We start from the raw sequence: 13,309 nt of genomic DNA on the forward strand, positions 1-13,309 counted from the left end.
CTGCTCTGCTGTGGGAACCCCCACTCCTGGTTGTTCATGCACAGCCTCTAGCATGTAAGCGGCTCCTTGGATTGTGCAACCAAATGACACTGGCCAATATCTCCAGTCCCAGACACAGCCCTAGGAACCTCTGTCTTGCAGTGTCCAGTTATGCCCACTGGATGCTGTAAGCCTACATGAGTTTGTCAGTTTAACAAAGAAATTGATATGTACCTAGCTTGTATCCCAAGGGGAGTCTCTGACATGCTTCAAACCAAACGCACTGCTTCAGGTAGAATGAATAAACAGGTTTATTAACTACAAAGATATATTTTAAGTGATTATAAGTCAAAGCATAACAAGTCAGATTTGGTCAAATGAAATAAAAGCAAAACACATTCCAAGCTGATCTTAACACTTTCAATGCCCTTACAAACTTAGATGCTTCTCACCACAGGCTGGATGGTTGCCCTTCAGCCAGGCTCTCCCCTTTGATCCGTGCTTCAGTCACTTGGTGTGGTGTCTGTAGATGTAGGCGGAAGAGAGAGGAAGAGCATGGCAAACATCTCTCCCTTTCATCATGTCCTTTCTTCCCTCTTGGCTTTGCCTCCCCATCCCCCTTCAGAGTCAGGTGAACATTACCTCATCGCAGTTCCAAACTGACCAAAGGAAGGGGGGTGACTCACTCAAGAGTCCAACGGATCCTTTGTTATTGCCTAGGCCAGTGTCCTTCATTCCTGTGAGGCTGGGATGGGTTTGTCCTATACATGCCCTGATGAGGTGTGAACTGCCCCTCTGCTTTTGAAGAGTTTTTGCCTGGGCTTGCTTTAAGGCACAAGGGTACATTTTCAGCCTCATAACTATATACATGAAATTACAACTTATAACATTACTATAACGATTGCTATAATTATAACAGTGCTTGTGCATAATGAGCCTTCCGAAGACACCTGACATGACACACTTTGCATTGGATATCACACAGTCATTTTACAAGGATGAACATGGGGGTGCTGGGTATTCCCCTGAGGTACAGATTGTCACAGCCTCCCCCCATCCCTGGCCTCAGTCAGTGTGCCCCCCGTCCTCAGCCAGTAGTGGAGCAAGGCTGAAGCCAGCAGCCCCTGCTCTCCCACCACCAGAAGCAGCATGAGGCTGAAGCCGGGAACCCCAGCACGCCTCCCCCCGCCTGCTGAAGTTGGGAGCCATACTGGGAGTCCCCGCCCCCCCGGCCCTAAACCTCCGACTGCTAGAAACTGGGAATGTTGATAGACCACTTGATAACTGGCCTGTTCTGTTCATTCCTTCTGAAGCATCTGGCACTGGCCACTGTCGAAAGGATACTGAGCTATATGGGCTGTTTATCTGACCCAGTATGGCCATTCTTATGATTTAAGAAAACACTGGATTTTTTTTGTATGTGTTTATATCAAGAAATGAATGCCTGCTTTTAAAAATTATCTATATTTTAAAAATATATAAAATGAGGGCTGTCAAGTGATTAACAAAATTAATCATTATTAATAATGCGATTAAAAAATTAATCACGATTAATCGCACTGGTAAATAATAATAGAATACAATTTATTTAAATATTTTTGGATGTTTTCTACATTTCAAATTTATTGATTTCAATTACAATACAGAATACAAAGTGTACAGTGCTCACTTTATATTTATTTTTGATTACAAGTATTTGCACTGTAAAAAAACAAAAGAAATAGTATTTTTCAATTCACCTAATACAAGTACTGTAGTGCAATCTCTCTATCATTAAAGTTGAACTTGAAAATGTAGAATTATGTACCCAAAAACTGCATTCAAAAATTAAACAATGTAAAATTTTAGAGCCTGCCAGTCCGCTCAGTCTTACTTCTTGTTCAGCCAATCACTCAAACAAACAAGTTTGTTTACATTTGCAGGAGATAATGCTGCCTGCTACTTGTTTACAATGTCAACTGAAAGTGAGAACAGATGTTCTCATGGCACTGTTATAGCCAGTGTCGCAAAATATTTACGTGCCAGATGCACTAAAGATTCATATGTCCCTTCATGCTTCAACCACCATTCCAGGGAACATGCGTCCATGCTGATGACTGGTTCTGCTCGATAACAATCGAAAGCAGTTTTTGGTGGTTCGGGTTCTGTAGTTTCTGCATTGGAGCGTTGTTCTTTTAAGACTTCTGAAAGCATGTACATACCTCGTCCCTCTCAGATTTTGTAAGGTACTTCAGAGTCTTAAACCTTGGGTCAAGTGCTGTAGCTATCTTTAGAAATCTCACATTGGTACCTTCTTTGCGTTTTGTCAAATCTGCAAGTGTTCTTAATACGAACAAAATGTGCTGGGTCATCATCCAAGACTCATATAACATGAAATATATGGGAGAATGCAGGTAAAACAGAGCAGAGGACATTCAGTTCTCCCCCAAGGAGTTCAGTCTCAAATTTAATTAACCCATTATTTATTTAAGGAGCATAATCAGTATGGAAGCATGTCCTTTGGAATGGTGTACAAAGCATGAAGGGGTATACAAACGTTTAGCATATCTGGCACGTAAATACCTTGCAAAAGTGCCATGCAAATGCCTGTTCTCACTTTCTGGTGACATTGTGAATAAGAAGAGGACAGCAGTATCTCCTGTAAATGAAAACAGACTTGTTTGTCTTAGTGATTGGCTGAATAAGAAGTAGGACTGAGTGGACTTGTAGGTTCTGAAGTTTCACATTGTTTTGTTTTTGAGTGCAGTTATGTAACAAAAAAAATCTACATATGTAAGTTGCACTTTCACGACAGAGATTGTAATGTAGTAGTTCTAAGAGGTGAATTGACAAATACTATTTCTTTTGTTTATCATTTTTACAGTGCAAATATTTGTAATTAAAAATAATATACAGTTTGATTTCAGTTACAACATAGAATACGATATATATGAAAATGGAGAAAAATATCCAAAATATTTAATACATTTCAATTGATATTCTATTGTTTAACAGTACAATTAAAACTGTGATTAATCACAATTAATTTTTTTTGTTAATCACATGAGTTAACTGCGATTAATACACAGCCCTATATAAAATATAATATAAAATAAGAGAAGATCCAGGAAAAGAGAAGTTCTGTCTGATTTTTTTTCCCCAAACTCTTTCCAGTTTTGCTTACAGTCTTGGAACTTCAAATTCTCCCTGTCCTGCAAAAAAAAAAAAAAAAAAAAAAACCCTGGCCCTTTTTTTTTTGTTTTATATATTTTTTAAGTAATCTATTGTGTCATGTAATTCTCTCAGCACAGTAGGGAACCCTCTTCAGGATGAGAGGAATTGTAACATAAAGCCCTGGAATCTGTGTGTATTAAAAGCTGTGGTGGGCAGAACTGACAATAGAACAGGAAATTTACCTAATGGGTCTCATTTAATATAAAAAATGTTCTGTATCTATGTTGGAAGTTATGCGGAATTCTTGCTTTCAGAAAAGAACTAATAGGTTTAATCAATACAAGAGATGGTTCAGTCCACTGTAATCTAAGTATTTTATAGTCATTACAATTTAGTGTTATTTAGTGTATCTGAATTTCTTAATTCTTAAAAATTCTGAATTCTTAATCCCTCTTTTCAAGAAGGGAGAAGGAGTGGAAAAGGATGGAGAGTAGGAATGGGGGAAGGCTGTATGATGTCCCTTTAGAGCAGAAACATGTAGTGCAAGCCCTATGCAAATTGTTGCCCTGTTAAGCTCACTAGTAGACAGCAACAGTGTTCAGTGGAATTAAAGTAGATAATTTCAGCAATGGTAAATCCGTGGTAATATGTGGTTTTAAAAAAAAATCATCATTCACAGACCTTTCACAATTCTTGTTAACCATAGACACTGAAGGTCCAATTTTCAGAAGGGGTGAGTACCCAGAACTCCCTGTGAAATCATGGGGGAAAAAGGGGCTATGAATGTTCAGCATCTTCGGAAGATCAGGTCCATTTAAAGAGAAAGTGAGAGAGAGAGAGAGAGAGAGAGAGAGAGAGAGTGTGTGTGTGTGTGTGTATATATCTCATTCTGCCTCAGATGTACCTGCCATGCAGGAGAAAGAATTAACATCACTTTGCTTAACCGGCCTCTGTGTAGTTATAACAAAATTTTAAGGCCCCGATTCATCAAAGCACTAAAGCATGTGCCGCAATCTTATTTATTGTAATGGGACTTGAGCAGAGGCTTTAATTAAGCACATGCTTAAATACATTCTTGAATAATGAGGGACTTGAGCATGTGGTTAAAGTGAGCCCGTGCTTAAGTGCTTGACTGAATTGGGATCTAAGACTTCACCCTTTTGTTCATGAACCAGGAACAGTATAAACAGTACAGATGCTTATCACAGGGTGCTTTCTGCACATTTTTGTTTTGTGTTTTTATAACTCCCATATTCCTTTTTTCTTCTAGGCAGAATGGGGAATAGCCGTAGTGCACTGAAGATGATAATGGAAGAATTGAATGATGTAGATAAGGCTATTGAATTTGCCAAGGAACAAGATGATGGAGAACTATGGGAAGACCTCATTTTATATTCTATCGACAAACCACGTAAGCAGAATAAGCTCCAGGCAGCTTTGTATATATGTTTGGTGAAATACAGTAAGCTTGGGGGAGGGGGCATTGAATTATCCATGTGCATGGCAAAAAGAATATTTTCAGATTCTTTTTGGAGCCATGCCAGGTTACCTAGTGCAAGAGGTTGTATTGCAATGTAATCATTTTTAATATTGGTGTGCTGAGGAAAAAATCCTCTCATATTACAGTAGCTGGAGGTGAGAAAGGGCAAGTATTTAAACATCTGTTGCCATCCTACAACTTTTAGTAAATGCGTTGTTACTGACAGAAATTCATGAAATATTATATTTCTTTTAAGTTGGTTTGAACTGAGGGTATATTTTGTTATATATAAGTTGATCTTCAGGCTACATTGACAGAAAAATTGAGCTATTGTAGAAGTTTTTGTATAGTGTATGTGTCATATTGCAAATTCCTGAAAATAAAGATCAGCCTAGATCTTTCTGCCCTTTCACCAGATTAAATGTGTTGAATTCTTTACTTTTTCTGGTGAAAACAAAAGATCTTTTAATATTATTGTGTGGGCTCTTTTTTCCCATTTGCCCTGGCCTGAGCATCTGCGCTGGGTTTACAGCTCCAGCTAGGTTGCGGCCAGAATGTCCACACAATATCATTTTTTATTAGAGAGCAGATTCAGGAGAGAATATAGCATGGGGAATTTAAATCACTTGGAAAATCTTTAAAGCTACCTACAATATATGACTGTGTCCTCTTTTGGAATTTCTAAAGCCAAGGCTATAAAACTACCTTGATTAGGCACCCCTTTTCCTAGGCACCGAATGGCTCATGAGGTTACTGTTGGGATACAGAGCTTTTCACCACTTGGCCACTAGTTCAGACTAGTACCAGGTAACCAGAAGTCATTACCATTTCTTACTCTGCAAAAGATGAGTTTCCAAGTCCAATACTTGATGGGCAGAAAACCATCCTCAAGTATGTTACTAATTAGCACCATTACTGAGGAGAGAAGTTTTTTTAAAGATTAAATGTTCAAGAGTTTAAACACCTGAATTGTACCAGCCCCCTTTGCCTGTATATGCAGCCACTCAAGTGGACCTGCACAATTCCTGGGCAGAGGGAAGATGCTAGATCTTAAGTTGCTCTCCTTCCCAGAGCTCCACCAAAGAGCAAAAGGCCCTCCTCAGCACTGCATGAAACAGCATTTCTCTCCTGTGGGAAAAGCCTACTTGAGGTTCAGAGAAGTGCTTGAAAAATATTTAATTCTTTATCTTGTGCTTCCAAAGTAATCATGCATTGAAATTAACCTTCTGGTTCAATGTGTTCAAGTGCCCAAAAACATTGAGCCATGGGCATACTATAATTTCAAATCTGTGTGTTGTTTTTGTTCTCTTTTGAAGACTTGGCCCCTTAAGTACTCTTGGTTTCCTTTTCAGAGGCTCAAAGACTTTTGTTCGTCAGCCAATAACAGTATGTCCTCTTTCCTGCCTCAAGAGAGATGTATGCAAGAAATATATGAATGTGACTTAACATTGCCTTTTAAGGAAAGGAGCTGTCATAAAATTAGCAGAAGGCTATTGGCTGTTATCACAGCACTCTAGTATTGGGAGTCTTACTGGGGCTTCATCTTACAACTTTTTTACACCTTTTTTATACAGCTTTTATTACTGGTTTGTTAAACAACATTGGTACCCATGTTGACCCCATTCTTCTGATTCACCGCATTAAGGAAGGCATGGAGATTCCTAATCTGAGAGATTCCCTTGTGAAAATTCTTCAGGATTACAATTTGCAGGTAAATGCAGCTCACGTGCTCTCTTTATCTCTGCTTCTGTGGTATTCTGCCTCAGAGGAACTGAAAAACCACTTTGTCATTCAACAGCCGGAGATGGCCACAGACTAAATCAGATAATCACAACTTCTTATATCAAGATGCTTGGGTTGTGGCACTGCATTATTTTGACTCAGGCTATGTCTACACTATGAGCTAGGGGTGTAATTCTCCTGCTCATGTACACATACACTCGCTCTCATTGAGCTAGTGTGAGTATAAATAGCAGCGTAGCCACAGTCGCACTGGTAGAAGGGAACAGAGGCATGGCTGGGCCATGCCTCGTAGAAACCCACTGGTTCCAAGAGAGTTTCTATGTACTCTGCAGGGCTCAGTCATCCCTCCACTGCTATCACCGCAGCTACGTTGCTATCAAATATGCGTACAGAAGCAGCGGAATCACACCCCTAGCTCATAGCACAGACATAGTCAATGTCCCCATGTATTGATACAAAATCTTGACAAAAAATATTAGAAGCAGAATTGGAGGGGGGTTTTGGACTATTTTATACAATACTATCTTCCATTACATCACGTCTGGGGACTCCTCCTGGGACCAGCAATTTTTTTGCTCTGTCCAAGACAAAGGGGAGCATGAGAAACGTCAGTGAGACCTGTGCTAGATTCTAATGCTATCCATTAAGTATCACATGCTAAATAAAAGGAAGTGAATTTTGCAAACCAAGTCAGTTTCCCTCAGTGTCTTGTGCCATGCACATTATTTTGTGGACAAGGAAATTCTCATTGTGGGATATGGAAATTCAGGTACATCCCCCAAAATATTTGCACACACATACAGAAGTAACCATTCGATTGATTTGATTGCTGTTTATAATAGCCAAAAAAGGTACCAAAGAAATCTATCATTGTTTAAAATAACAATGTAACAAAAGTAAAGTCCTAGAAATACTATATCCCAAACATAACCCAGTAGCTGGATTATACCAAAATTCTGCCACTCAAACCATCACTCCCATCCTCCCTTGCCCTCTGAGGACACCTGGGCAGAAAGATGGGCCCTATAGGGTGCCATGAAGGTCATCAGTCCCTGTTTATTTCAGTCCAAGGTTAGAGGCTTGTTCCGCAGGCCTGTCAAGAAGTTTTACTACCAGACCCTTGCCTGATATATCGAACGGGGATCCAGCTTGATTATTTCTTCTGACTGCCGGCTGTGGTAAAACGGCATAAGGAGAGGTGCCTTTCAAATAGGCAGGTTCTAAGTCTTTGAAAGCTCCTCCTTGTTTACCATATACATTTTAGATAATGATTTTCAAAAATTAAGGGAGCTTTTTAAGCAGTGAATTCTCTCTGCTTTTAGTTGCACTGTCATTAAATGAAAGTGATTACAGCATATGTTTGTATATTTAATTATATAGTCACGATCTGTAGTGATTTGCACTGATTTCATCAGATATAATTAATTTTTAAGTAAATAGCTTCTAAATACTACACTAGATGCAACATTCATGTATCAGGTTTCAGAGTAGCAGCCTTGTTAGTCTGTATCCGCAAAAAGAAAAGGAGGACTTGTAGCACCTTAGAGACTAGCAAATTTATTTGAGCATAAGCTTTCGTGAGCTACTGCTCACTTCATCGGATGCATTCAGTGGAAAATACAGTGGGGAGATTTATATACACAGAGAACATGAAACAATGGGTGTTACCATACACACTGTAAGGAGAGTGATCAGGTAAGGTGAGCTATTACCAGCAGGAGAGCCGGGGGGAAAAAACCTTTTGTAGTGATGATCAAGGTGGGCCATTTCCAGCAGTTGACAAGAACGTCTGAGGAACAGCTGGGGGGGATAAATATGGGGAAATAGTTTTACTTTGTGTAATGACCCATCGACTCCCAGTCTTTATTCAAGCCTAAGTTAATTGTATCCAGTTTGCAAATTAATTTCAATTCAGCAGTCTCTCGTTGGAGTCTGTTTCTGAAGTTTTTTTGTTGAAGAATTGCCACTTTTAGGTCTGTAATTGAGTGACCAGAGAGATTGAAGTGTTCTCCGACTGGTTTTTGAATGTTATAATTCTTGACGTCTGATTTGTGTCCATTTATTCTTTTACGTAGACTGTCCAGTTTGGCCAATGTACATGGCAGAGGGGCATTGTTGGCACATGATGGCATATATCACATTGGTAGATGTGCAGGTGAACGAGCCTCTGATAGTGTGGCTGATGTGATTAGGCCCTATGATGGTGTCCCCTGAATAGATATGTGGACACAGTTGGCAACGGGCTTTGTTGTAAGGATAGGTTCCTGGATTAGTGGTTCTGTTGTGTGGTTGCTGGTGAGTATTTGCTTCAGGTTTGGGGGGCTGCCTCTAAGCAAAGACTGGCCTGTCTCCCAAGATCTGTGAGAGTAATGGGTCATCCTTCAGGATAGGTTGTAGAATATGCAAATGGATATCTAAAATAATCTATTAGCCTTTGTCAAGGTTCCTTCCCCACTCTGAACTCTAGGGTACAGATGTGGGGACCTTCATGAAAAACCCCCTAAGCTTATTTTTACCAGCTTAGGTTAAAACTTCCCCAAGGTACAAACTATTTTACCTTTTGCCATTGAACTTTATTGCTGCCACCACTAAGCGTCTAACAAATATATAACAGGGAAAGAGCTCACTTGGAAATGTCTTTCCCCCCAAAAAATCCTCCCAAGCCCTACACCCGCTTTCCTGGGAAAGGCTTGATAAAAATCCTTACCAATTTGCATAGGTGAACACAGACCCAAACCCTTGGATCTTAAGAACAATGAAAAAGCAATTAGGTTCTTAAAAGAGGAATTTTAATTGAAGAAAAAGTAAAAGAATCACCTCTGTAAAATCAGGATGGTAAATACCTTACAGGGTAATCAGATTCAAAATATAGAGAATCCCTCTAGGCAAAACCTTAAGTTACAAAAAGACACAAAAACAGGAATATACATTCCATTCAGCACAGTGTATTTTATCAGCCATTTAAACAATAAAGAATCTAGCACATATCTAAGTAGATTGCTTATTAGCCCTTTACAGGAGTTCATAGAATCATAGAATCATAGAATATCAGGGTTGGAAGGGACCCCAGAAGGTCATCTAGTCCAACCCCCTGCTCAAAGCAGGACCAATTCCCAGTTAAATCATCCCAGCCAGGGCTTTGTCAAGCCTGACCTTAAAAACCTCTAAGGAAGGAGATTCTACCACCTCCCTAGGTAACGCATTCCAGTGTTTCACCACCCTCTTAGTGAAAAAGTTTTTCCTAATATCCAATCTAAACCTCCCCCACTGCAACTTGAGACCATTACTCCTCGTTCTGTCATCTGCTACCATTGAGAACAGTCTAGAGCCATCCTCTTTGGAACCCCCTTTCAGGTAGTTGAAAGCAGCTATCAAATCCCCCCTCATTCTTCTCTTCTGCAGGCTAAACAATCCCAGCTCCCTCAGCCTCTCCTTATAACTCATGTGTTCCAGTCCCCTAATCATTTTTGTTGCCCTTCGCTGGACTCTCTCCAATTTATCCACATCCTTCTTGAAGTGTGGGGCCCAAAACCGGACACAGTACTCCAGATGAGGCCTCACCAATGTCGAATAGAGGGGAACGATCACGTCCCTCGATCTGCTCGCTATGCCCCTACTTATACATCCCAAAATGCCATTGGCCTTCTTGGCAACAAGGGCACACTGCTGACTCATATCCAGCTTCTCGTCCACTGTCACCCCTAGGTCCTTTTCTGCAGAACTGCTGCCTAGCCATTCGGTCCCTAGTCTGTAGCTGTGCATTGGGTTCTTCCGTCCTAAGTGCAGGACCCTGCACTTATCCTTATTGAACCTCATCAGATTCCTTTTGGCCCAATCTTCCAATTGGTCTAGGTCCTTCTGTATCCTATCCCTCCCCTCCAGCGTATCTACCACTCCTCCCAGTTTAGTATCATCCGCAAATTTGCTGAGAGTGCAATCCACACCATCCTCCAGATCATTTATGAAGATATTGAATAAAACCGGCCCCAGGACCGACCCCTGGGGCACTCCACTTGATACCGGCTGCCAACTAGACATGGAGCCATTGATCACTACCCGTTGAGCCCGACAATTTAGCCAGCTTTCTACCCACCTTATGGTGCATTCATCCAGCCCATACTTCCTTAACTTGCTGACAAGAATACTATGGGAGACCGTGTCAAAAGCTTTGCTAAAGTCAAGAAACAATACATCCACTGCTTTCCCTTCATCCACAGAACCAGTAATCTCATCATAAAAGGCGATTAGATTAGTCAGGCATGACCTTCCCTTGGTGAATCCATGCTGGCTGTTCCTGATCACTTTCCTCTCATGCAAGTGCTTCAGGATTGATTCTTTGAGGACCTGCTCCATGATTTTTCCAGGGACTGAGGTGAGGCTGACTGGCCTGTAGTTCCCAGGATCTTCCTTCTTCCCTTTTTTAAAGATTGGCACTACATTAGCCTTTTTCCAGTCATCCGGGACTTCCCCGGTTCGCCACGAGTTTTCAAAGATAATGGCCAGTGGCTCTGCAATCACAGCCGCCAATTCCTTCAGCACTCTCGGATGCAACTCGTCCGGCCCCATGGACTTGTGCACGTCCAGCTTTTCTAAATAGTCCCTAACCGCCTCTATCTCCACAGAGGGCTGGCCATCTCTTCCGCATTTTGTGATGCCCAGCGCAGCAGTCTGGGAGCTGACCTTGTTAGTGAAAACAGAGGCAAAAAAAGCATTGAGTACATTAGCTTTTTCCACATCCTCTGTTCTAACCTGCATTCCTGCTCTGGTCCAAGCAAAAACCACACACACACTCTCACTCTCACTCTCACTCTCACTCTCACTCTTGTTTTTCCCTCCCGCTTTTGAAAGTATCTTGTCTCCTCATTGGTCATTTTGGTCAGGTGCCAGCGAGGTTATCTTAGCTTCTTAACCCTTTACAGGTGAAAGGGTTTTTTCCTCTGGCCAGAAGGGATTTAAAGGTGTTTACCCTTCCCTTTATATTTATGACAGCCTTGAAATGCTTTGTGGTTTTTAAGTGATTTCATTTTGAATAGATCCAGATAGCTCTAGGACTAAAATATATATCTTACAGAGCAGTGGCTCTCAACCAGAGGTCTGGGGCCCCTTGGGCGGGGAAATGAGCAGGTTTTAGGGGGGCCATCAAGCAGGGCCAGCATTAGACTCACTGGGACCCAGGGTAGAAAGCCGAAGCCCCACCGCGTAGGGCTGAAGCCCAGGGCCCTGACCTCCGCCACCTGGGGCTGAAGCCTAAGCCTGAGCAATGTAGCTTCACAGGAGCCCCTGTGGCATGGGGCCCAAGGTAATTGCCCTGCTTGCTACCCCTAATACAGGCCCTGGCTTTATATGCAGAAAACCAGTTGTGGCACAGGTGGGCCAAGGAGTTTTTTATAGCAAGATGTGGAGGCTTCAGAAAGAAAAAGATTGGGAACCTCTGTCATAGAGCTAATAGAAGTTAGGGGGGCTTAATGAAATTTATGCTTGGTTTGCAATTACAGCTGTATAGCAAAAAAGTAATAATATAGGGACTAGTTCTCCTTACAAAAGAATCTATAAGCTACTGCTTGAAATAAGACTGCTGCTAAAATGTCATTGATGGTGTAAAATGCAACTTTTCAAACAAGATCTGGATTCCATATGTTAAATTTTCCATTGCTATAAACTGATGTATCTCCATTGGCTTCAATTAAACTATGCTGATTTATACAGCTGAGGATCTTGCTCATGTATTTGACTCTTCAAATTTGTGTAGCAAACCAAATTACCTGTTTGCCATACCTTATTATTAATACTAATGCTCAGGTCTTTATGCCATTTTTCATCTTTTCATCTAAAAGCACGTTAATGATCTTTACTCACAATTATATCTTATTTTCCAAATGGGGAAACTGAGAACAGAGATGAAATACCTTATGCAAAGGTCTCATAAGAAGTGAGTGGCATAGCTGAGAACAGAACCCATTCTCCTGACTCCCAGACTGGTACCCTAGAGACCACACTGGCTTTGGCAAAACCTTCTTCTCTTGATTCCGAAAAGGCAAAACTATTATACTCCTATAGTATTTGTCTGTATGGTATTAACTAAATGGCCTCCTTATTTTCTATCCCCCGTGAAGACTCTTGAGATCAAAAATGAGTGAGTAATGAGTGAATTTCCTGCACTTGTGGGAGTGTATGTGTTGGAAGCATAAAATGTCAATCTTTATTCTTTTAGATTTCCCTACCAGCTCTGATACAAACCCACACAATCTTTGAAATTAGGGGATAGCTAGGTGTTCTAATCCATCAGTTTCTGCTGACAAAAAGTGCATCTCCAACTTTGATTATGAGTTAGAGGGCCAAAATTGGTCCCATTTCCCCAAAGCTCTTATGGCAACCAAGCTATCCGACAGTTTTCTGTTCTGAACTGACCTAAAGCATGAGAGATTTAAGTCTCACTCCCTCTGTCATCTGATGAGGGAAAGGCAATGTTTCAAGTCATCACTAGTGGCCACCGCAAGCCCAGTGCTAGGGCTTCAGCCCTTTAAACATCATCCATGGATCAGGGAGGAAATGTACACACCACCTGGAGCTAAAGAAAAAGCAAAGCTCCAGTTTGGGTGTTCAAAGACATTTGTCGAGAGTAAAAGCTAAGGCTGAATGGGTTTGACTACAGAGAGTCATCAAGTCGTGTACGAAAGATAAGGAATTGTGATGGTCGACTCACTTCAGCCATTTTAGAACAGGCTGCTGCAGTCACCATCTCCTCACCCTGCTTTCAACTTTACAGTGTCTTCCAGGGAAGGTGGCACCAGCTTGTTCAATAAAATGAATCAGGATGGCAGCATCGTCCAGAGTCTGCTGGAACAGTTGCCTCCATGGGAAGATCACTTCAAGACACTGCTTAGTTGTCCGCCACTTGCAGTCCCTCTTCCACTTATGGGGCAGGAAGTTCCGTAGAGCCACCTACTTCAACCA

At 41.3% G+C, this 13,309-nt stretch overlaps 1 protein-coding gene across 6 annotated transcripts in view; it reads left to right on the forward strand.

Annotated features, from left to right (window-relative positions):
* The window catches only part of VPS41 (VPS41 subunit of HOPS complex), a 171,768-nt gene that overhangs the window by 141,188 nt on the left and 17,271 nt on the right, over positions 1–13,309 (forward strand). For all 6 annotated transcript variants that reach the window (XM_073332850.1, XM_073332853.1, XM_073332854.1 and 3 more), the window contains 2 exons: positions 4,403–4,543; positions 6,187–6,323. In XM_073332850.1, coding sequence (XP_073188951.1) covers positions 4,403–4,543; positions 6,187–6,323 — 278 coding nt within the window. The remainder of the gene's footprint in view (positions 1–4,402; positions 4,544–6,186; positions 6,324–13,309) is intronic.

This window comes from Lepidochelys kempii, chromosome 2, assembly GCF_965140265.1.
Source record: "Lepidochelys kempii isolate rLepKem1 chromosome 2, rLepKem1.hap2, whole genome shotgun sequence".
Taxonomy (NCBI): Eukaryota; Metazoa; Chordata; order Testudines; family Cheloniidae; genus Lepidochelys; species Lepidochelys kempii.